The 26,188-nt window shown below is 38.6% G+C and overlaps 2 protein-coding genes across 6 annotated transcripts in view; one reads left to right on the top strand and one right to left on the bottom strand.

Annotated features, from left to right (window-relative positions):
• tyr (tyrosinase) overlaps positions 1-700 on the top strand; it is a 71,564-nt gene extending 70,864 nt beyond the window's left edge. Inside the window, exon 5 of the mRNA XM_048598371.1 lies at positions 474-700. Coding sequence (XP_048454328.1) covers positions 474-700 — 227 coding nt within the window. The remainder of the gene's footprint in view (positions 1-473) is intronic.
• A 16,110-nt stretch (positions 701-16,810) lies between these two features.
• Positions 16,811-26,188, bottom strand: part of LOC109915161 (NADPH oxidase 4) — a 177,469-nt gene continuing 168,091 nt past the window's right edge. For all 5 annotated transcript variants that reach the window (XM_048598336.1, XM_048598335.1, XM_048598334.1 and 2 more), the window contains 2 exons: positions 24,804-24,904; positions 16,811-17,452 (listed from right to left, as the gene is read on the bottom strand). In XM_048598336.1, the coding sequence (XP_048454293.1) occupies positions 17,332-17,452; positions 24,804-24,904 (222 nt within the window). In that variant the 3' untranslated portion in view covers positions 16,811-17,331. The remainder of the gene's footprint in view (positions 17,453-24,803; positions 24,905-26,188) is intronic.

Raw genomic sequence — 26,188 nt, forward strand, 5'->3', positions numbered from 1 at the left:
ATCAGAAAAGGGTCTGATGAAGGGTCTAGGCCCGAAACATCAGCCTTTCTGCTCCTATGATGTTGCTTGGCCTGCTGTGTTCATCCAGCTCTGCACCTTGTTATCTCGGATTCTCCAGCATCTGCAGTTCCTACTACCATAGATTTAAGGTAATTGGCAAAAGGACCAATTACCTATGAGTAAAAACAATTACCTATGCAGCAAATGGTTAAAATTTGGAATGCACTGCCTGAAAATGTAGTGGAAGCAGGTTCAATAGGAATTTGATAATCTATAATGGAAGAATATGCAGAGTTACAAGGATAAGGTAGGAGAATGGGACTAGCTGTAATGCTCATTCAAAGAGCAGATGCAGACATAGTTGACCAAATGGCCTCGTTTTGTGCTATACTATTTCTCAGTGTTCTGTGAAAGTTTGTCTTCAAGTGACCTTTTTTAAAACACATTTCTTTATTCTCCCTTGTATTTTTCAGTACCACCTACAATTCAGGAAATTCTGAGTCCTTATTTTCATGAAGCTCAGCAGATCTGGCCTTGGCTGCTGAGTGCTGCAGTGGTTGGCTGCTTGGTGACAACCCTATTTAATTGTACTATTACGCAGGCATGTAAGAAGAAGAAACAAGATTCCACCTTTGAGGAGAGGCAGCCTTTGCTCAGTGATCGTGATGAATACCAGAGTACCTACCAAACAGTTATGTGAATTGTCAGTTCAACACTGAGTACTGATGAATATAAAAATGTTAATATATTATAAAGTGACAATTACAATCTGGTGCTACAGAAAATAAAACATAATGCACTGACACTGAACCCACAAACAATCAGTCTTAAGTACAGGATAAAAGTTTTGTCTGCTCAGAAAACCTGAAACAACCTAGTACCTCATCATAACAGTTCTCCCATTGCTGCATAATCTTTCCCATTATGTTCACCTCTTGTGTAACTCTCCGTTGGGCTAGATTTTTCTGATAGCCGTTAGTTGGACTTACATTTGAATATTTAGGATTTTGAGATTTTTACCATGGCAATTGGGTAGATTGGATTTTTCTCTCTCAAAAGGAATAATATATTGGATACTTCACATTTGTGTAATTAAATAATATGGACATTTGATAAGTACTTATGTGAGGGAGAATTCCCAGCATCTAACAGCTAATTAAAAATTAAAATCAACTAATTAGAATCCATTGACTCCCTGAAGCAAAGACATGAGTTGGATTCACTAATAGTTGAATACCTTACTTCAGAGAGGATTCCAGGGGAAGTTAGATAAACAAAGTGTACAATGGAGCATTCCCAGTGGGGAATAAATGGGAATATTACTCTTTTTCCGTTGTTCTGGCAGATTATTAAATGAATATTAAAACCTTCACTAAAATAATATTGAAATACGTAAACCCTGACCGATAAAAGCTTTGAGGGATTGGATAGCTCCAAAATCAAGTGCGGGGTCAAGTTTCGAGATTACTCCAAATCCATTCAAAGCAATGAAGGCAATATGTAAACTTTATACAGACTGATAATTATGATGATTATGGTACACAACCTAATACTCAATGTGCTGCTGAATGGTTGTATGTCTCAGCCAGATGGGGGCCATGCTGGTGCCAATTCATTGCATGGCTTGCATGACTTAAAGACAAGGTGCATTCTGGCTGGGGATGAGTGAAAGATCAAACAAGAGTTCGGAAGGGTTCCCAACACTGCCAAACCCATGTTCAGTTGCTCATGATTGATAGGATGTTAGCTAGAATATCAGAATCAGAAATGGCAATCATGTATCAAATCAGTGTTACACAGTGATATTATAATCTGCCTAATGTGCAAATTTCCTGGGCACTCATGTAACGCTCAAGCTAATACTGTCAACAATATGGGAGCTGGGCGTGGGATGGGCTTCTCACATCCCAGCATAAATGTTGAAGATTACTCCACATCTGCTTTGCCAGCTTGCCCCACTTCCATCTTTTGACCAACGAGGCTTTAATCATTACAAGATCAGACCGTAGCCATTTTTCAGGAAAGTCCTGCAACTGAGCTAACGACCAAATAGAAGATGGCAGATTTACAGTGCCACTGAGAGTTGTGGGCACTGCTATTACTGTACCAAGGATATTGCAGAGACATTAAGCTCCAGGTAAGTCAAAAAATGTACCTTGGCCAGGTTTGCATACTCTGGCAAAGGGTATAGTTGATGTGGGGAGCTTGTTGGGCAGGCCAGGCTGTAGACATGGGGAGGGTAGACATAAAACACCCCACTTCCCCCAGCACCTGTTAACTAAACACCAGCCTGCAGGGTCAGATCTCTTCTGACATGTTAAATCAGTACAGTGGTGAGATAAGGCCCTTAAATAGTCATTATTTAGAATCATGGAGTCATACAGCATGGAAACAGACCCTTCGATCCAACACTTCTGCACCAAGCAGACATCCCAATCTGACCTAGTTCCATTTTCCAGCATTTAGTCCATATCCCTCTAAACCCTTCCTATTCATATATTCATCCAGGTGCCTTTTAAATGTTGTAATTGTACCCGCCTCCACCACTTCCACTTCCACTGGCAGATTGTTCCATACACGCACCATTGTCTGCGTGAAAAAGTAATCTATCAGGTCCCTTTTAAATCTTTCCCCTCTCACCTTAAACTTATGCCCTCTATTTTTGGACTCCCCAACCCGAAAAAAAGACCTTGGCTATTCACCTTATCCATGCCTCTCATGATTTTATAAACTTCTACAAGGTCATCCCTTAGCCTCCAACGCTACAGGGAAAGAAGCCCCAGCCTATTTAACCTCTCCCTATAACTCAAAACCTTCAGTCCGGCAACATCCCTGTAAGTCTTTTCTGCACCCTCTCAGTTTAACAATATTCTTCCTAAAGAAGGGTGAGCAGAATTTTACACCATATTCTAAAAGTGGCCTCATCAATGTCCTGTACAGCTGCAACATGATGACCCAATTCTTATACCAATGAAGGCAAGTGTGCCAAATGCTGCCTTCACCACCCTATGTACTTGCAACTCCACTGCCAAGAAACCATACCCCTGCACCCCATGATCTCTTTGTTTGGAACACTCCCCAGGGTCATACCATTAATTGTATAAGTCCTGCCCTGGCTTGCAACACCTTATATTTATCTAAATTAGACACTGCCTGCCACTCCTCATCCTATAGGCCTATCTGATCAAGGTCCTATTGCACTCTGAGATAATCTTCTTCACTGTTCACTATACCACCTATTTTGGTGTCATCTGAAAACTTACTAACCATACCTCCTATATTCATATTCAAATCATTTATGTAAGTGATGAAAGGTAGTGGACCCAGCACTGATCCTCGTGGCACACCACTGGTCACAGGTCTTCAGTCTGAACAACTACCACCACGCTCTGTCTCCTACCTTCAAGTCAATTTTGTATCCAGTTGGCTAGCTGTTCATGGATGTTATGTGATCTAACCTTACTAACCAGTCTAAAGTCCATACAGACAATGTCTACCATTCTGCCTTCATCAGTCATCCCTCACCTCTTCGAAAAACTCGATCAAGTTTGTGAGACATGATTTCCCATGTGCAAAGCCAAGTTGACTATCCCTAATCAGTCCTTGTCTTTCCAAATGCATGTAAATACTGTTCTTCAGAATGCTCTCCAACAATCTACCCATCACTGATGTAAGGCTCACCGGTCTATAGTTCCCTGGTTTTTCCTTACAGCCTTTCTTAAATAATTGCACCACATTAGCCAACCTTCAGTCTTCCAACACCTCACCTATGGCTGTCAATGATAGACCTACATTCCCTAATTGGCCCACAGGCAACTCTCCTGACATGTCCTGTCACCCGTATAACTATGGTTTGGATGGGCAGGCTGTAGTACATAGCTGGTGGTACTGTGTCCTATTTTACAGGTCTGCCAATTTATTTTACAGCCCACAATGGCCTGTAAAATCCAGACCTCAGTATTCTGTGTGTCCCACAGTTCAAGGCATTAATGCTGTTTTTCTCCAACACCCATCTTAGTATTACTAAATTAAAGTGGTACGATGGCTCAATAGCCTCACAGTACCAGGGACCTGGGACTGCTTCCACACTTGGCAGACTGTGTGGTGTTTCCACATTATCCCCGTGTCTGCATGAGTTTCCTCTGGGTGGTCCAGTTTTCTCCCACAGTCCAAAGATGAGCAGGTTAGGTGGACTGGCCATACTAAATTGCCCGTAGTGTTCAGAGATGTGCAAGCTACGTGAATTAGCTATGGGAAGTGTAGAGTTACAGGCATAGAGTGGGTGGTGGAGGAGCATTTGGGTGGGATGCTCTTCAGAGGGTCAGTGAGGACTTGATGGGCCTAATGGACTTCCACACTGTAGGGATTCTATAAAAAGTACAGGCATAATGAGATCAAATGTTGCCAATCTTAGCTATTACCCTGAATGAATAAAATACATTGGACCCCGGAATGAACAACTCCTGTTAGAATAATCCATGCCGATACTACAAGCAGCAATACCTTAATGGTTCATGATGACTTAAATTCTTAATAATTTTGTCTTCTCAGTACAGAATATAACTTAGCCTTTTAACTTTACTAAAGTTTTTCTATAGTCTATGAAATTACTGTTCTGCAACGAGCACATAAACGTATAAACACATTATTAACTTATCAGCTTTGGGTGTAGCAGCATAGCTAATACTATCAGCATAGATGGACTTGCACTCGAATATTTAATTCTTTTTGCAAGACAAAGTTGTTGAAAGTGCAATCTAATAATGTGCCAGCTAAGAAAATTGGACATCTGGGACCAACTCATCAGGGCAAGTGATAGTATCTCCTTAATAAATCAGACTGAATGACTGGAAAGGAAATAAGGGTGAATTCAGTGTCAATTCAGGCAGAGAAAGTAAAAGTAAAATTTTAAAAAAAAGTTGAATTGGAAAAGAGAAAGATGCAGATAGGTAAAGTTAAAAGAGAAATTTTATATTTTCAACTATTAAAATGTAAAGAAATTAGACTGATTGTAATTGTTAAATTTTCAGTATCAGAGGTTGACAAGCAATAAGTGATACCTACTGCATTACTGTTGGGTAAAACAGTTAGAGAGATAGTAATGCAGTTTTTATTTGACAAGTTGCCAGTAGAGCAGTACAACTTGGATAGGTTTTGAATATTTGAGTTCCTTGCCTGACATTATCCTCCTCTTCATACTGAAATAATGAGGAGTACTATTAGCCTCACTTTTATTTTGGCAGGGAAATCTAGCCCATCGAGTTATTGGATGGAGAAATTTTGCCTCCAATGTTTAAATTGCACAACTAAACTTTGGGGCGCTAAACATTGATATATTTTAATCAATGCAGAAATAATGGCTTCAGCATATAACTAAAAGATGGAGCACATCTCAAACATATTAACAAAGTTCGTGTAATACTAAAGTAAAATAACTCAACTTTTCATATTTTTAATAGGTTATGATGGCCTTTCTGTCCAATTGTCACAGCAGGTAGATTATTTGTTTTCTTTTTATTCATTTCACAATAACTATTTTATTCTTTTCCTATAAAAGCAGATCAATAGAGTAAGGTAGTAATCATTAACAGTATTATTGCAATATGCAGGAAGGAAAAACTTGAGATTAAAAAATAGTCATAATTTAAGTCTCCATATTTGACTGTACATAGCATTTGAAATAAAGCAGTACAAATTCTACAAAATATGTACGATCTAATGTCCATTACTGAAAAGTGGCTGCAGGTTGGCCTAAACTGGCAACTGAAAACTGAAGAGTTTGTGACATTCAGAAAGGACAGGTTGACAACGATATTGGCACAATAGAGAGGCAAGACCCAAATTTAGGAAACCAGGATATAGAGGCAGTCTGAGTTGAGGTAAGGAATGATAAAAGCAAGAGGTCATTTATGGGAGTTACATACAGTCCCCCTTACAGTAGCCACATAGTAGGACAGGGTATCAAGGAAAGAATAATGGGAACTTGCCGAAAGGGTAAAGTAATTATCGTGGAGATTTTACTTTACATATAGACTATAAAAATCAGGCAGGAAGAAGTAGTCCAGACAAGGAATTCATTGAATGTTTTCAGGACAATTTCTTAAACCAACATATTATGGCACCAACTAGAGATGAGGCTATACTAGACCTGGTTTTGACCATTGAGATGTGATTAATTACTGACCTCAGAGTGAAAGCACTCCTGGATAGCAGTGACCATTATATGAATGGATTTTACATAAAGTTTAAGGGAGAGATGTGTGGGTCCAAGACTACTATTTTGAACTTAAACAAGGGCAATTAAGATTAAGAGATAGGTCAACAGAGATGCAGTGGCAAACATTTAACGGGATATTCCAGCAAGTGCAGAAAAAATACATTCCAACAGATAAGAAAAATTCCTAGGAATGGACCTGCTAACTGTGGTTAACAGAAACAGTCAAAGATAGTGTCAAACTGAAAGCTAAGACATATAGTTGTACAAAGATGTGTGGCAGGACAGAAGATTTGACAGAATATTTTAAAAAAGGAAAGAATTACCAATAAATTAATATGGAGAGAAAATTAGAGCATGAGAGAAAGATAGCCAAAAATATAAAAGCAGGTAGAATAACAAATTAAATGCTGTTCCTATAAAAAATGGGCCTGGTGAATAAGTAATGGAGGATAAGGAGACAGCAGAAAATTGAAAGGATATTGTGCATTACCCTTCACTAGAGACAATATATTTAACATCCCAGAAATAGTTACAAATTGGGAATTGAAAGGATGGGAGGAATTCAAGATAATTACATTCATCTGGGAAGTATTAGTGAGTAAATTGTTGCAACTACAAGTTTACAAGTCCCCAGATCCTGATGGATTTCATATAAATGATGTGGATGAAGGGACCAAATGTGTGGTAGTTAATTTGCTGATGGCAAAAAGGTTGGCAGGAAAGTCAGTTCTGAAGAGGACATAAGGAGCCTAAAAATGGATATAGATAAAGTGAGTGGGGAAAGATCTGGAAAATAGGATACAATGTGGGAAAATGTGAAGTTGTCCATTTTGCCAGAAAGAATAAAAAAGCATATTAGCTAAATGTTGAGAGGTTGCAGAGCTTCAAGATGCAGAGATATCTGGCTGCCTTAGCGCATGAATTGCGAAAGGTTCATATGAAGGTTCTGCAATCAATCAGTAAAACCAATTAAATGTTTATGTTTTATTGCAAGGAAAATTGAATGCAAGAGTAGGGAGGTTATGCTTCAGTTATACACAGCATTGGTGACCACATCTGGAGTACTGTATATAGAACTAGTCACCGCACTTTTGGAGGGAAAATGTTCTGGAAGCAATTCAGATAATCTTTACTGGACTAATATCAGGAATGAGCAGCCTGCTTATGAGGAAAGGCAACAGGTTAGGCCTGTATCCTCTAGAGTTTAAGATAAGCAGGGATAATTTGATTGAAACATATAAATCTTTGAAGGAACTTTATGGGGTGAATGTGGAAAGGATGCTTCTTCTTGTGGGAGTATCTAGAACTAGGGGGTCATAGTTTTAAAAAAAAGTTAAAAGGATTTAAGAGAGAGCTGAGGAAAGAACATTTCTCCCAGGGGGCTGCATGTGTTTGAAATTCCCTTCTTTAAAAGGTAGTGAATGCAGAACATTATGTATTTCTAAGGCAGAGATAGGTAGATTGTTGATTACCAAAGGGTTGAAAATTATTGGGAGTATACAGGAATGCAGTTTTGAAATTAAAATCAGATCATTCATAATCTTATTGAATGAGGGAACAGGCTTGAGAATCAAGTGGCTTACTTTTGTTCCTTGTTCATGGTGTTACATACAGAGAGAAACACTGTACTAATCTAATTACCCAACTTTCCAATTAATCTAGTAAAATAATGAATTTTAAAAAATGCCAAATGTTGAACTCTTGTGTGGTACAAAACATAACAAGCTGTCAAAGCACAACAGGATTTTGGAAATAATGTACAAACATACTGGAAAATGTTTCTTGCAGAAGTTTTCATCCTTGCCTTTGCTTATACACTCAAAAAATTCTGGAACATTTAAACTTACTCCTGACTGATCTCCCACCATCTGTTCTCTCTAAACTTGAAGCCACCCAGGAATTTTCAGTCTCTGAACTCACAGTGAGTTGTTTTCACCCCTTTACTTGCTGATCTCCCAGTCAAGCAACATCCTGATTTTTAAGTTCTCATCCTTGTTTGCAAATCCTTCCATGGTTTGTCCCTCTCCATCTGCACACCCCTCCAAGAAATAGTGCCCCTTTTATTCTGGTCTACATTCCCAATCAAATCATTCCACCATTGGTGGCCATGCCTTCATGCTTAGGACCCAAGATCTGAAATTCCTATCTTAGATCTCTCCACTTCATTTTCATGGATTAAGACACTTTTTAAACTCACCTCTTTAATCAAGCTTTTCATTTTCTGATCTAGCATCTCCCTTTTGTGGTTTGCATCATATTTTGCTTGATTATGTTACTGTGAAACATCTTGGAATGCTTCATTATGTTAATGTACTAAATAAAAGTTCTCAGTCCTTGTTATACAATAAGTAGGGTACCATAGAATCTGATGCTAATTGATATTTAGTGCCAATTAAAGATTCCAATAGAAAATCAAAAAGAGAATATCCCAATGTAGCTCATAATAGAAACTCATCCTTCATAAATCAGTGGAAAATTGGAATTGTCTGCAAAGGCAGCACTATGTATGTACTGGGAAAATGCTGTCTTTTGTAGTAATGACAACTATGAACATGCATCCTATTTTAACTTTGAATAGGCAAGCTTATTAATTGTAAATAAATTGTTAAATGTTCTGCATATTTAAAAAAAACATTTCATTGCAACTAAAAAAATGTCTCTTGAATTATCAGTGACATTTGTGCTTCTTTTTTGCTGTATGTTATATCATTGTATGTCATTACTCAGATATTACAGAAGCTTGCTCACCAAACAATAATAAAAATAAGCAGTCTTCTAATAAACCAGAAGAGTTCAGAATTCCTTTGCACACTTATTTTGATTCTTGAACCTAACCTAAATGTATAACCACAATCCTTTAATATAATTGAGTCAAAATGCTAAACTTACTGCATGGATTATTGGGCAGTACTATCAATTCAAAAAGAAGGCTCTCTCAGGTTTGAAGCAATTCAAGATTACCAATGAACTGTGCAGGCATCACCTATTTTTCAATTTCTTTCAAGGTCACCTCTAAAAAAGGATTATTATGAACCTACATGGGGTAGGTTTTATGCCTCTCAGCTATCCTTCCAGATTAATGTGATTGCATTTTAGCATGTGTTTCAAAATCTTTAAACTTGAGTTATATGTAAATGTGAAGAGAGATAGCAGGAACTGCAGATGCTGGAGAATCCGAGACAACAAGGTGCAGAGCTGGATGTCTAGGCCCGAAACGTCAGCCTTTCTGCTCCTATGATGCTGCTTGGCCTGCTGTGTTCATCCAGCTCTGCACCTTATTGTCTCTTATATGTAAATGTTCTGGTTTATTCTATGTCATAATTTCCTTTGCATAATAAACTTATACTTTATTATTAAAACTAATCTGCAACATTGTGTGTTTCTATTTCAGTGAAAGATCACCTTGTTAAAAACCAAAAAAAAATCTATCAAGCCAAATTTCAGTCTGGAATCTGACTTATCCAGTAATAACATCTGCCATCCTAATAAAAGTACTCTGGGTAAACTATGAAAAATAACATGAGGAAAGGACCATTTCAGAAATGCCACACCACCTTGTATCTACACAGCACCTTTAACATAGTAAGACATCCCAAGGTGATTCAAAGGAACATTGTTAAATTTAAATATCAAGCCACATGAAGCAATATTTGGATGGACAAATAAAGTTTCATCACAGATATAGGTTTTAAAGTAACATCTTAAAAGGAGAGAATGGCAGAGGTTTCAGTATGGAATATCAGGTCAGTAAATAAACTAAAAACAAAATCTTTAGAAATAATGCATTATTGGAGGGGGAGTATTGTAGAATTATTATTCTCTAAACAAAAGATGTATCTGGACTGCACTTCCCTTCAATTCATACTGCTTTATCATGCTGCTGGATTGGTACTATGAATCACAAGATATGGTTTTATTGTCGGTTTACACTTTAATCTGGTTTAATACATTGTTCTTCACTGCATTCTCAGACAATCTGCCTAAAGCAAACAACTGCTTGTTTTACAAAAAAAAAGTGCAATGCCTGCATCTGGCTCATGGAGTCATTTCTAAAACCATTACCTCTTGTGTCTATATTTATAAAGACAATTATTAGCAGTAAAGTGCTTTGGAGCATCCTGAGTTCTTGAAAGCCACAATTAAATGCACATGACGTTTACATTCAATGTATAAATAATATTATGGGCTGGATTTTCACTACTTGGGTGGATTGCTTAGACTGGGAAATTTCCTGACATTGCAGCACTGCTTTGATATAAAGCATCCAGCTACATGCAATTTTCACATTGGGAAGGGGTATGGAGAGGGGGCAGATAGCATCAGGTGCGCTGACCCAAGAAACAGGTCCCAGACAGTCCCTGGAGCAAACAAGAACTAAGGTGAACTGGCTAGAAGGCCCACTTTCCAATCAGAATAAAAGCAGTCAGGCATACGATTACTCACCTCGCACACTATCTCAGCATCCCCACACACTGCCATGGCTCTTTCCCTCTCCATGCTAATTAATGCATCCCAGTAACTCTCCATTGCCCTTCATCTTCTGCCTGAAGATTCAGTAACAATTCACGGCCCTTCCATACACATTCACCACGTATAAAACCAATGAACAATATAACAGTAAGTGTGGATCTGCTTGAAAAATAAACATATTGAAAAATGTTCTTTAAAAGGAAAGTAAATTTTAAAAAATCTAGGTTTCCATCTGTCCACATCTGATTTCTGCAGGAACTCTTTTATAAAGAGTGAATTTTTAACTTTGCTTAACTGACATTTTTAAATGGTTAGGTTAAGGTTTGTTTTCTCTGCAAACTGTTCCATCAATGTCTCAATGATTATTTGGACAAGATCTAGAAACAAGAAGAATTTGAGGCCGCTGTTAATGATACTTAATGGGTCTGACTGATTGGATCTTGTGTAGAGTTGTAGGAACAACACTTTTTTGTTCAAAGAATATCTCTGAATGTAAGTTCTTTTTACTACACTTGCCATTTTTATCAGATGGCTTATTTATAAAGTACATAGTGCATGGTAGGCAAATGGACATCAAAGGGCGTGGTTTGTATGGGGAGTATGAGGTACCATGACGAGCGACTGCAAACCATGAGTTGGCACTGAATTAATACAGATTATACAAGGAGCATGGGAAATGGATGGGCCAGACGAGGATATGGATGAAACATTTTTTTCAATAGGTTGCCAAGTCCAATTTATGATTCTTGACTTGACTGGAATGCTGTGAATTATGAGTCATGGAGGAGCTAGCCTGACTTCATCAAAATGGTGGGGAACTAGGAGATGCCTATTCCCATAATGGAGCTGTGCAGTTTGGAGGTACTACCTTCACCCCACCATGCTGACAAAATATTGTACAGAGTCAGACAATATGACCTGCTGAACAGAAATGACCCTCCCTAGTGTGGCATGAAAATTGACAAGTTGGGAAACTACAGTGAGAATGAAAAGAACAGTTTTGTTGACATTTTCTAATTTTCCTCAAGTTATAAATGGTGACTTCAGAATCTTGCTATTCAGTGGCAAATACCTTATTTCCATTCATCTGCATCTCATTATTTGCCCAATTTGCTCCATTTCTACACAGCTTCCCATTCCCCACTTCTTACCCTGAAAGTAAATGGCACCAATTTCCAACATGAAAATCAGAGCTGTTACCCGGTGTCACAGCTTACTGCTTGTTTCTCTGGGCCTTCATCCAGCCTCAACTCCCTATGTTTATACAACACCTCCAATCTCCTCTCCTTCCTGAGAAACTAGATAGAACAAATTCCCAACAGGCAAGTCAGAGTGGGTATCTGGCAGTTGCAACTCATTGATTGCTTGACTTGACCAGCATCTAATTGTGTCTTCATCACAATGTCCCTCCATGCTCTGGAGCTATCATTCTCCTCAATCCTTGGTTCACAGAAGTTACCAGCAGCAAACCACCAGCCTCATCACATCTCACAGCAACACATACAACCATTTAAGTTCTTCAATATCTTACTTTGGAGCTCAGGGAAATCTATGACTTGTATGCTTCTTCCAGGTCAACTTTGCATGCAAACACATACATCAAATGAATCTACATGGAGTGAATTTTATGATTCTTAGCTAACTTTTATATTGCTCGCTCACTTTACACTTACTTGGAGCCTGCCAGCTTTTGTATCTTGCATTGATTTTTAGTACAAAGGAAAAAAATGGGAAGCTTGTCATGGTAGTAAGCACTGAATAGTCAAGGGTCTGGACATGTCACTGTACAACACTGGGCTATGTCAACATCACATCAGTAGCATGTGCCAGCAGGTTAGATAGCAATAAAATTGCACAAACAGGAGCAACCCTTGTGGGGTCAAGGGGGTTTACAGTCAGTTTGGGGGCTCATCTGATTCTAATCTAGGATATTGGCATGGTTAGTCAGATGCTTGGTCCATCTAGAGTTCTGGGATTTGTATACTTTCAGTTCATGGATTGGGCAACAGTCAATCCTGCAGATCAAGTGCCAGTCCAGGGATTACAGCTAAGTCAGTTGGGTGGTGATGGGGACATATCAGTCTGGCTGTTGGGCCAGTTTTTCCTGTGATGAGACAAAAAGAATGATTAAGTATGTTGCAAGTTGATGCAAGAGCGATGAAGAGTGATGCAGGAGTAGAAGAGGTAGTGAGTCCCCAGTTAAGGAATAGGAAGTGCAAAGGGCAGAAGGAGTTTGGAAGGATAAGGTGGTTTAGGGTTATTGCATAAACATAATGTATGCAATACTGAGGAGTCATAGCCCATGAACTTTGGTGGAAAAAGTATGCAGTAGCAGAGTTAGAGTAAATGGGAGCCCTGTAAGAGAGATAGCAGAAAGAAGATAGCAGCACTTACACTTGTGGAGCACAAAAGATCTTTAACCTCTTCCCGCACTTAACCCAAGCTGCTATTAGGCTACAGGTTGTTGGGTTGACCTCCTTTGGCAGTCAGCAGGAAAAAGGATTGCTCTTCTCTCCACTACCCCATCCACCAGCACCTCCATGTCCCAATCAACAAAGGTGAGTGCAAGCTTTGCTTTCTGGGCCATGTCCTCACTGATAATTGGGCAATTATCTTACTGACGAGGGGCAGTTCCTGGAATACACTTCTGAAGTGGCATGCAAGTGCAATAAGGTTGGGGTTACCGAATACTGCAATGCAGGAACTGCCCCTCCACAGTGAGGTAATTGCCCAATTATCAGTAAGGATACAGTTATTATCAGTGAGGATAATCCTGGGGGTGAACCCTAACCCTGCAGCAAGAAGGCTGGTAGGTCCTCGCTATGTTGAGCATTACTGACTTCCTTGCCATGCATTGGCATCAGAATTGTGAAACAAGCCCAGCTACATTATGAATGAGATGAAGAGCAGAAGATTCTGAGAAAAGTTGCTACAAGACATGATGCACCAGAAAACTTAGCCCTCTGTTTCCATTGTAATGGTGCTAATACTCCAGTAGATGGTAATGTTCCAACACACCTTAATGTTTCAATTTGCTACCTAATGCAATCTTTCACAGCTGGACCCTATAAAAACAAAACTAAATTTAAAGTAAATGTGATTTTTTTTGATTGAAGGAAAACATGAAAATAAAATTCAATTAAATAAACAAATACAGAAAGGTTGCACTTTATTACATACGGAACATCAAACTTTTCTGTACTTTATATAGAATGGATAGTGGGTTGAGTCACCTTAAGCAATATTGTAAATAAGAAAGCTATAATCCACACTCTATCGAAGTTGTCCCTGAGAAGTTTCAACATGATTCTATTCCTCTCCCTAAACATTTTGGACCATAAAAAAGCTAAGAATGTCATTTTACATAATTCTACACATATTCTGAGTGCTAACCAAAGAGACATTTTCAATGTGATTTAGAATTGAAGTTGTATATCAATCAAAAGGAGTCTAGCAAGGGATATCAGTAGATTAAATAAATGGACAAAAATCTGGTAGATGGAGAATAATGTGGGAAGATATGAACTTGCCCACTTTACTAGGAAGAATACAAAAGCAGTGTATTATTTAAATAGGCAGAAATTGTACCTGAAGATATAAAGTGATCTGAATGTCCTTTGCATGAGCTGTAAAAATGTTAGTAAGTAGGCACAGCATGAGGTTAGGAAGGCAAATGAAATATTGGCATTTATTGCAAGGGGAATTGAATATATAAGTTTTGACAGAGTTCTACAGACTATATATGTTCACTTGACTATTCCTTGGAATTAATGTGTTATGCGGAAAGATTGGATACAGTTGAGCCTGAAACTATTGAAGTTTAGTAGAATTAAAGGTTAAGAAAACATGTAAGATCCAGAAAGCAGTTGACAAGGTGATGCCAAAATGAAAAAGCATCTATTGCCAAGTATTTCTTTCAGGGACTTTGCCACGTATTTGTTCATTGTCATTCAGTCGTTCTCAATTTATTCCTTTATATTTCCCTTTTGGGCAGATCTGCACTCTATTCTATCATTCTAATATCCCTGGAAGTCTTATGTTCATGCTTATTTTTTACAACTTTCACTGAAGTTTAACATCCATAGCTATGTATTGGCCATGTTGCCTCCTGCCCTGAAATTATAAGGATGTACTTCATATGTTAACACTTTAATAACTATTACTCAGGGAGAGAGTACAAATCAATACATGTGCAACAACTAATCAACTATCATTGAAAGATATACTAACAAATGTTAGTTCTGCCCAATTACCTTCAACGCTTAAAGAATTGTGGTTCATTACAATACTTACTGTCTACTCATTTTACTCACAGAATAACATGCAGATCTGAAATAACGCCAGGTGACTAAAAACATAAATATTACACAAAATTGGTGTGGAAGTGGAATGTATACAAGGTCTAATGTAGAAAAATACTTTTTTACTATCAATATTGCTAAGTCGGATAAAAATCTTAATAGGAAAATCCAGAAAAGATCTGATCTACACCATTGTGACTATATGTTGTGATATACAAAGAACTGCTCACAGAGTGAGATTCTCTATCTAGTCATAGGAAACGTTTTGGTCACTTTTCGCAACCAATGTTAATTAATCATGTAGTTTTGGATTATTGTAAAGGCTAATTAAATGTTTTAATTTAAAATTATACATGGATATTACTAAAATTTGGCTCCCAAAAACTCTTTGCCATTGACTTCTGAATAATTCAAAAAGGACTAGCAATATAAAAATGGACGATGGTAATTATTATTAGGATGATTCGATATCATGCTTTGTAGCCAAAACTACTTAATGTGGCAAAATCTGGTTAGAAAGCCAAAATGTTAACTTTTTGGTGTTGGATTCATCTTTATTTTACACTTGACAGATGTGAGAAATTGTAAACAATCTACCAACTAAATTCCCTACTGGGCTTCAGCTATGAACTGACTGGTGTTTTGTTGATAAAATAAAAATTATAACACAACATGGTTTCCATCAGAGAGAAATTGGATTTATTTAACTTCATCCAATTCTCAGAAGGTGAGGAAGTAGTAATCTCTGTAGCTGTACAAAAAAATTCCTTCCAGAACTGTGTTCAGGATAGATATTGTTGTAAGGATCTAAATTAGTTAGTAGAAAGAATGCAGGTTGTGAAGTGTTTGTCCTACCAATCAGATCATTGTACGTGTTATACGCCACATAGACACTTTAGCTCAGCACAAATGTTAAGGACAGTCCCCTGTGAATTTAGTGTTGAAACAAGCAAGCTGAATACTCAGTTTTGGTTGTACAATGATGAAAGCTGAAGGAGTTAAAAAATTAAATTGAAAAAAGTGAGATGACACTTTCTGGCATTGAATGGTTAGAAATTTGTTGACAAAGATTTTTTTCCATAGTTAACACGTTAATTCTTCCTCTTCTGAATTTTTGTTTGAATTTGCTTCTTCATTACTCTTTTCCTTAGGTCTCCTAATATCAGACCTCTACAAAAAGACTATTTAGAAAACCCATTTCAAGATCTCTGCCAAAAACTGTCAGTAAACCAGCGAACAGGATTTGCGCAGCAGCAGGTCAGGCTGTCTTTCTCTTTACATTTTAAGATTTTTGCTTCTCTACGTATGACAGACAGCTTAGATATAAATCTTCTGGAACAATCTATAATTTAACACTGTCTGGCACAGGATGTTAGTGCATTAAAGTGATGCACTACAATATGATCACTGCTTCTGCATATTCATAACGCTTCCAAAAATTTTTGTTGATAAAATTGTAGTACAAAGCTGTTGGGTCTGATGTAGTAAATTAAGAGAACAACTGTTATTCAAAATTTATCACTGGCTCAGTCTCTTAAATCACCAGCCTTCTGATTATTCTTCAGGAAGCACAATTTGTATAGATAGGATTCAGTAATATTGGAATCTACCCGGTCTGATTGCAACAAACCAAATTTGCATTATATAAAAAAAAAGGCAGATGCTGGAGATCTGAAACAAAAATGAGGCAACATCTGTGGGGAGAAAGCAGAGTCAATGTTTAAAATCCAGTGACACTTAATCAGTACCACATTTACAAGTGTATTATCATGGTCATGTCATAGATTTTGAGAAAAAGAAATCTTTACTTCCAGCCACCTTATTAATACAATAAATACGCTTTAATATCCAGTTCTTGGAAGTATAAATGATATAAAGGCACTTTCCTTCTCAGCCAGTTACAGCAAACTACACTAATTAAGATAGTATGGGGAAATAATTGTTACACAGAAGCATGGACTGTTTTGACATTTCAGAGTACAACATCCAATTTTCCCATCACCATATGTCAGAATTGAGTTCTGCTGCTACATGTAAATTCTTTTATGAGAAATAGATTTATGAAAACTGCAACAACACTTCAAACCTTCCATTAAATTGTTCTAATAGAAATAAAATAGCTGGTATTCACTCACTGATATTGGAAAAATACCAATTGATAAACTGACATTGACAAACCCCATACATAAACTGGTACCTCTGCCACACCAACTACTGAATTGGCATTGATTCAATATGTTCATTCTTTGGTGACAAGGGATTGTATAAGGCACATCCTGCTAATTATCAGTTAATAATTGCACTTCACGTTTTCATAGCTAATTTTCTCTTCCTTATTGATCTTCATGAGAACGATTCTTTGTTGTACTCAAATTTTGTTCCGTGTGAACTGGTTTTATTGCTAAGCTTGTGCAGTTCCTTGGAGAGCTTGTTAGGCCCGCAGCAAAAAACACCAACACATTTTCTGTCAGAAAAGGAGAAAAAAAGCATGTGACATTTAGAATGATTTCTCAAACTAGTACAATACTTTAGCTGGATAATAATATCAATAGGTGCAAATTAGTAGAAGATGTATTTTTGTAACATTTTGCTGTATCTTATTAGCTCAAGTCAAGCAATAATCTGCCAGCTATGATGGAAGCAAATCTTTGAAACATTATTTCAAAATATACATTTATCCCCTTTTCCACTGTTCACTGATGACAGTTCTGCTCCTGCCATTTTTCTGCCCAGCAGTAAAGGATAAAATGTACCCCCAAATATTAAAATAATCATGAAAATAAACAAACAGCTTCTTTATGCATTCATCTGTGAAAGTTTATTTACTTTAAAACTGGTTAATGCCTCTGATAAAATAGCAGAAAGAAACATTTCAAAGAATTGTGCTAAAACAAATATTTTGTGGACTAAATTTCAGGCCTATGCTTTTACTATAAATTGTGAACAACTCCTCTCAGAATAATTGCATCTAGCTTTATCAGTGGTAATGCTGGTTACCCAGTAACGCACAATCCCACCTCAATTCCAGATACAACACATTTCAGTAACGGCTTTTTTGAGGTATCTGTCTCTTAGAGAATCAATATTTGGGCATACTGATTAGAATAAGGGCCAGGTGGATCTCATTGATTATGAGACCCTTGATTGGGGTAGTTAACCTGGGCCAATCAAGGAGCCCTGGCTGACAAATATAAACAGAAGATTCAGGCAGTCTCCTCATTCTAGAAACTGGCTCTGAGTTGGCTGGTCAGAACTCATGTGCTGTGTACATGTAAATAGAGGTTGATTCAGTGACGGAATACCAGCATCTGTGCAGTTATTTCAGTGGCGATGAGTGAAAATAGTATACTCCTGAAGAAAATTTGCTTGCAACAGTTATCTTTGAATTGTGGTAAGCATTTCTGGCATCATGCCTTCACTTGGAAAGCTTGACTCATTCAATCCTGCTGTCGAATACTGGGCCCAGTATGTGAAAAGAATGCGTTTTTTTTTTGGGCAAGTGACATGAAGTAGATGAAAAGCATCCATTAAACTTTCAGACTGCTAGCGCACTTGCAGCATTTTTGGTTATTAGGAGCCTAACTTTATCTGCGGCACCAGATAATAAAACCTTTCAAGAGTTGATGGATTTAGTTAAGGAATATTACAACCCCAAGCCTCCTCTGATTTTGAGATGCTATTGGTTTTATTTGGCAGTTCGAAAACCTGGAGAATCTGTATAAGGATTTTTGGCGAGATTAAGTTGACTAGCAGAAGCATGCGATTTTGGGATAACCGTGAATGAGATGCTGAGAGACCATTTGGTATGTGGGATTATTTATGTAACCATGCAAAAGTGCCCTCTAGCTGAAGTCCAATTGGACTTCAAACAGGCACTGTCCTTAGAAAATGTGTACAATTACAAGTGATGGGTGAAATAAAAGGGCCATCACAACCAGAATTGAAACCTTTCTGGACCCAGCAAGAGCAAATCACTGTAGAGGACAGCATATTATTATGGGGAGCAAGAGTGATTGATCCGAGTAAAGGTCGCCACCAGAAACTGGTTGAACTCCATCAGGGTCATCCAGGGGTTTACAAGATGAAGATGCTGGCAAAAGGTATGTCTGGTGGCCAGGACTGGATGCCAACATAGCTGTGTTGGTAGGGCAGTGCCCAGAGTGCCAACTAGGACAAAAGATACCTCCAAATTCATGGGAATGGCTGGGTAAACAGTGGACTTGGTTACACGTCGAGTATGCCAGTCCTTTCTTGGGCTCAATGTTCTATCATTGTGGATGCCCATTCAAAGTGGTTGGACATGCATAGAGTTCATTCGGCAAACTCAGGGATGACGACTGAAAAGCTGTGAGCATCGTTTGCAGTGGAACGTCATTTACCAGCAGGGTTGTGAGTATTTTCTAAAGACAAATGGCATTCAACACATTCGGACAGATCCACACTAGTCCAAATGTTGATGGCTGGCTAAATAAAACAGCTTGATACTGAATTCAGAAACAGTTTAGGAAAAACAATTAGGGTGATCTTTAATGAGTCAATTACGTATCACTTGATACCAAACTGTCCCTGTTCCTGTTTGGTTATAGGATCACCTGTTCTGCAACCACAGGCATAGCTCCAGTAGAGTTGTTGATGGGGAGAATTTTCTGCAACAGGCTAAACCTGATATTCTCAGGCCTGGGTTGGAGGAGAGGGTGAAATAGCAGAAGAACGCCAACGCTGGCTATATGCCTCCTTTAAGCGAGAGAGGCAGTTTACTTCAGGGGATGAAGTTTGGTGTTGAAGCCATGAAATGGCCCTGCATGGGTATGAGGCAAGTTTGATGTAAGGTCAGGTCCCGTGACATACAAAGTTCAGGACTGCCCTACCTGTCCAAACAAACATGTGGATCACCTGAAAGTTGCTATCCTGCAAACAGAGAAGGAGCAAAACATACCTGTCCCCTCAGAACAGCCACAAAGAAACCATGGGTTCAACTCCTTTGTCTAGTGTCGAAGAAACCTCACGAGTCCAAGATGAATGCACCCTTGATACTATTACCACTTGAACAGGTGGAAACTCTCCCCAAATGCTCTGGGCACAAGAGACAGGCTATGGTCCAGTAATTTCACATAATTTCATAGAATCCCTACAGTGTGGAAACAGGCCCTTCATGGGCCCAAGTCCACACTGACCCTCCGAGTATCGCACCCAGGCCCACCCCCCTATAAACCACCTAATCTACACATCCCTGAACACTAGGGGCAACTTAGCATGGCCAATCCACCTAGCCTGCACATCTTTGGACTGTGAAAGGAAATCAGAGTACTCGGAGGAAACCCATGCAGACACGGGCAGAATGTGCAAATTCCACACAGACAGTCGCTCAAGGGTGGAATCGAACCCAGGTCCCTGGTGCTGTAAGGCAGCAGTGCTAACCACTGAGCCACCGTGCCACCCATGTCTGAGTAAAGATCAGAGGAACCATACCTGGGGCAAAAATGTCCCAGGAGAAGCGACAAAAAAAAGAACAGGCCTATATTCCTGTACTTGGGGGAAGAGAGTGGGGAAATGTGGTGATTGGAGCGAGGGCCAGTTGGATGTCATTGACTTTGATATCTTTGATTGGGGTTGTTAACTAGGACCCATCAGGGAGCCCAGGCTGACAGATACAAACAGGAGTGTCAGAAGGTTTCCTCAGTCTACGGACTGGCTCTGAGCTGGCTGGTCAGAGTCCATGTACTATGTACATGTAAATAAAGGGTAACTTGGTGACAGGATACTGGCCTTTGTGCAGTTGGTTCAGGGCATGAAGAAAAATATGATGAACGCAGCTAAAAACCCATTAAGAACTTTTAAAACTGTCAACAGAATTCAGAATTAGTTCAGGAATAAAAATTAGGGTGATCTTCTACAAGGCCAATTACAGACTCCAAAAACAAAAAGTACAATGACATAATTCAAACGTTTAATATAAATTACATGACACTCTAGATGAACAGAGAGCTTTAAATACAAATAAAATCCAAAAGATAGACTTTTTTTTAAGCCATTAATAACTGTTATGACAATGCTGCAGAAGGTACTAGAATATTGAAATAGGTCATCATGATGTCCATTTTCAAAAGGACATTTACAAATAAGAAATGAGCAAGGACAACCCCGTCAAGTGTACAACAATTCCATGAAAAATAGTGTAATGAATTCCGTGGTTGGTTTGCTCGCTGAGCTGGTTCACAGATGTTTCATTACACTGTTGGGTAACATCATTAGTGCAGCCTCCAATGAAGTGCCGTTGCGTTTTCCTACCTGGTATTTAAACTTTGGCGTCTGTTCAATTTGGTTATCTCATTTCCGGTTTTCCTTCACAGTGGAGTTTATATAGGATCTAGTTCTATGTGTTTGTTGATGGCCTTCTTGGTGGAGAACCAGGCCTCTAGGAATTCCCGTGCTTCCCTCTGTTTGGTCTGTCTGAGGATCCTGGTGTTGTCCCAATCAAACTAGTGGTTCTCCTTATCCATGTGAATAGAGATGAGTGAGTATTGGTCGTGTCTTTTTGTTGCTAATTGGTGTTCATGTGCTCTTGTGGCCAATTTTCTTCCTGTCTGTACAGTGTAATGTTTGTCGCAGTCCTTGCATGGAATTTTGTATATTATGTTGGTTCTGTTCATATTGGATAAGGGGTCTTTGGTTCGAGTTTGCAGTTGGCGTAGGGTTGACGTGGTTTGTGTACTCCTCTGATACCCAATGGTCGTAGGAGTCTTGTGGTCAGTCCGGATATGTTCTTGATGTATAGTAGCATGATGAGTGTGTTAGGGCGTGTAGTACCTTCCGTTGTTGTTTGTGTGATAGGCATCGTTGGATCCAGTTGTTCAGGTATCCGTAGTCCTTAAATACTTGGTGGAGGTACTCCTCTTCTTTTTGATGTAGTTCCAAGTTGCTACAGTGTCTTGTCGCTCATTTAAATAGTGTTTTCATGCAACTTTGTTTGTGGGTGTTGGGGTGGTTACTGTGGAAATTCAGTACTTGGTCAGTGTGTGTGGCCTTTCTGTGTACCTTCGTCAGGAATTCCCGGTTGTCGCTGCGTTCTACCATGACGTCCAGGAATGGGAGCTGTTTGTTCTTTTCCTCTTCCCTGGTGAATTTGATGCCAGTGAGAATGTTGTTTATTAGTTGGTGTGTCTCCTCTAGTTTGGTCCATTTGATAATGACGAAAGTGTCATCCACATATTGGATTCATAGTGGAGTGAACCAGCCACAGCATCCACAACCCGAGCTACAAATCTATTCAAGAACCTTAGTGTAATGAATTGTAAGCAAACTTGAGGATTTTCTACACATCAGCCAAAGCAATCAAGGTAGGCATGAATAGTAGTCAATGAAGTTTTAGAACAAAAAGGCCCTGTTTGGCCAACTTCTTTGATTACTTTGCAGAAGAAACAACCCGAATCAGCTGGTCAACCTTACGATGATCTGTATTTCAACTTCTAAAAAGCACTAGATAATTAATGGCATTTCATGTGGAACTTTAAGGTCAATGCCTTCAGACAAAACATGATTATGGCATAAGAGACTAGTTGATAGATAGAAAATAAATGGGTGCATGAGTGGTAGAGTAATGGACAAATACAGAGTGGAGTTGCCCAGGATTCTGACTGTGACCACTACAATCTCTTGCTTGTAATAACCTGAACTTTGCAACTCAATGTATATTAGTTGATATTAAATTTAGAGGAAAAAAATGAATGTGCAGCCCAGAACTATAGAACAAACTAAAAGAAATGTTTGGGACGAACAGTAACAGAATAAATTTAACAAAGATGATGCTTTGTATATGGAAAGGAAAATCTGCTTAGATACATATTTCATGGCTACTGTTGAAGTAGCTAAAGATACAATTCGAAGTAACATAGAAGTTGTAGCGAACGTATAATAAACAGGTTCAGCCAAGAGCCAACAGCAATAAAAATAGCCAATAGAACACTAAACTACACATCCAAAAAGGTGCAAGACAAAGCAATGACCAAATTCTACAGTGGTCAGGTTACAGCTTAATGGCACAGTGAAAGAGTGGTTAGTGCTGCTGTCTCACAGCACCAAGAACCCCGATTCAATTCCAGCCCTGGGTAACTGTCTTTGTGCAGTTTGCATGTTCTCCCTCTATCTATGTGGGTTTCCTCTGGGTGCTCCAGTTTCCTCCCACAGTCCAAAGATGTTCAGGTTAGTTAGATGGACCACGCTAAATTTTTCCGTAGTGTCCAGTGATGTGCAAGATAGGTAGCCATGGGGTACAACCTCTGTGGGGTTATGGGGTGAGGTGGGTCTAGGTGGGATGCTCTTCAGAGTAGTGGAGACTTGATGAACATGTGGGGATGAAGCAGGTCAAGCTTTGCACATTCAAGTTTTGCACATAAACAACAGCTGTCTTCAGTAATGTCTGATTTTTGACAACTAGGAGTGGGAAACACAATATGTACAAACTAGATCTGGTAGAAGCAGGTCTAACCTTTGCCAAATTGTCTGATTATGTAGGCTACTCTTTGGGGAAAGTGCAGAGGCCCCTTGAAAATTGCTCAAAAGTTACTATAACTGCTGCAGAAATTGCAAAAAATTCATTAGCAAGTCTCTGGCTTTAACCTAAGGAAGTAGGAAGGGTGAAGCTACTAGACATGGCTGAGCATTATTGTTCTACTAACTCAAGCACCCAGATGGCAGGAAGGGTGCATTTTGCTGTGCTGAGTAAGAGACAAAATGGATGTGACCAATCAGAGGCTATTATAGGGGGACCCTAGCCAGAAAACAGAAGTAACACACCAAGAAAAAAAGAGTTGTAGGTAAAGAAGATTAATTAGATATTCTTCTGTGGCAAGGCTGTACTGATCTTGGAGATCATAGCTCATTATAACCAGTAACAAGATTAAGCTGTTAAATGGTCACTGACATAAGTTGGTTGGCCCAGTAATAGCACGGTCAATACTCTACTCACTCCATTGTCATGTCAATACATGTAAAGGTTGCCAAGCCCTAAACTTTGGCTTTTTACAAGGCTCAAGGGGAAAATTATCTGGAATATCAAGACAGTAACCAATGCCACGTTTGCTCATTTGGGCAGTATGTTAACTTCACAGTTCATTTGATACTATACAGAGGCATAGCTTTTGCACAATTAGTTGGCTTTGATCAGGTACAGGATGTTACCAAGTGCATCAGTTTGACCAAAAGGGTTCCAAGTCAGTAACTAGACAACTCTGCGACAACATTCACACAGTTTACACTCACCAAGTTATATTGCTTGGTTATATCATCTCCATAGCACAGACATATAACCATTTAATTCCTACCTTTCTGTAGGTTGCTTTTCGTAGCCAGTTGAGTGCTGAACTCACACTGGGCCTGTCACTGTTTCTGGGTCATCTACTCTAATTCTCATTTTATCTCATCATTCCCCATCCAACTGAAACTCAAAGATCAGGGCTACTTTTTTGCTAGTCAGGTTCATGAAACTGGGGCTTCTCCCTATTCTCCCCACCTGATGGGAGAGCAAACATCAAGCCTGAATCTTTATTAGTCTTATTCAGCATCATGTTTTGCCATTGTAAAATCCAGCTCACGAACAGCTTCCAGGGATCACAGAAAATGTTTCCATGTCAAAGACTAAATGTAATTATCTTAGTGTTCCCATTACTATGTACTTGACTTTGTTCAAGATTGAAGCGAGCATCTGACTATAAGTAATACCATGAGGTCTGTGACAGTGCTCATAGTAACACAGTGACACAAAGCCCACTTTTCTGTTTTCAATTTCTTGCAACATTAGAAACTAAACATTTACTCACTGTCTATTGCACTTGGCTATTTCTCCAAACAGAAGTTTCAAACGAGGTTTTCCAATAATAAGCCTCGAATTCAGAGCTTGATATTTTTCTCCATTTAAATTCTACAGGAGAAAACCAAAACAATGTAAACAGAAACGAGTAAGTATGCAGGTGCATCAAGGAGTTAAGAAAGGAAATATACATTTGGTTTTCATTGCTGTGGGGTTGGAGTTTAAAAATCTTATCACTATTGTACAGGTTATTGGTAAGCCTGAATCTAGAGTAACAAATACTTCTGTTCCTAAATGTAAAAAAGATGTCCAAGTTCAAAAGAGACTATATAAAAGAGATTCTTCCTGTGATGAAGTGATTGGCTTATCGAGAACAGCTAAACAGGTTAGGCCTTTATTCATTAGAGTTGAAACATACGAGATTGTGAGGGAGCTTAATATGGAAGATGTTGAGAAATTGAGTTATGGATTAGCATAATCTGATCAATGGACTTTAGGACATAGATGGCCCATTTCTACTCCAGCATTTCTTTATAGTATAGGAGAAAACTCAAAACACTATATGATGGAAACGCGCATTCGATGAGTCAGTATCTCAAAGAGAAAAGATAGGTGAATGTTTACGGGTAGACTAAAAATCAATTCTGTTGAAGAGTCTGATCCTAAATATTTACCCATCAGCACCTTCTCAGGACACTTACAGAGAAGCGATAAGATGCAGTTCATACCTTGAGTGTCAAAAAAGGGTGATCGCTCCAAAGTTAACTTGACTTTCTCTTTCTGATGCTGTCAGGCTTCTTGTACAAGCTATCATTTTCTTGCTTTATTTCAGATTTCTAACAATCACAGACTTATCTTTATTCTGAGAAAGGCACTTATGCATGAATTTCATTGTTCGTGTTCACGTTGATTACCATTATAGTTTCTTAAGTGAAACCATTTACTTACTGCTGAACTCTGGGACATTGGTGCAATAGGCCCTCATCTTTTAGGGATTGGATTAGTCACCAGAGAGGAGTACTTTTATTAGCCAAGTCTGAATTTATGTCCATTCCAGCAACAAAAGCACATTATTCTAATCCAATCACCAATCACATCCCTCTCAACTGATATTTTTTAAATTAAAAAAAGATATTTCAATATTTAAGCTAGAAACAACAACATATTTCTTCTGAGAGTTACTTCTCTGTTGAATTCTGTCCCTCAGTAAACACTGAAGATGAATCATTGAACATATTCAAAGCTGATTCAAATGGATTTTTGATTGACAAGGGAGAATTAGGGCCATATTGATCAGTCATGATCTTACTGAATAGAAAAGCAAGTTGGAGGAGTCAAATTTCCTACTCTTGCATGGTTCTTACGTGACAACTCTTAATTTTTTAATCTTAATGA

Source organism: Rhincodon typus, chromosome 6, assembly GCF_021869965.1.
Source record: "Rhincodon typus isolate 14 chromosome 6, sRhiTyp1.1, whole genome shotgun sequence".
Lineage (NCBI taxonomy): Eukaryota > Metazoa > Chordata > Chondrichthyes > Orectolobiformes > Rhincodontidae > Rhincodon > Rhincodon typus.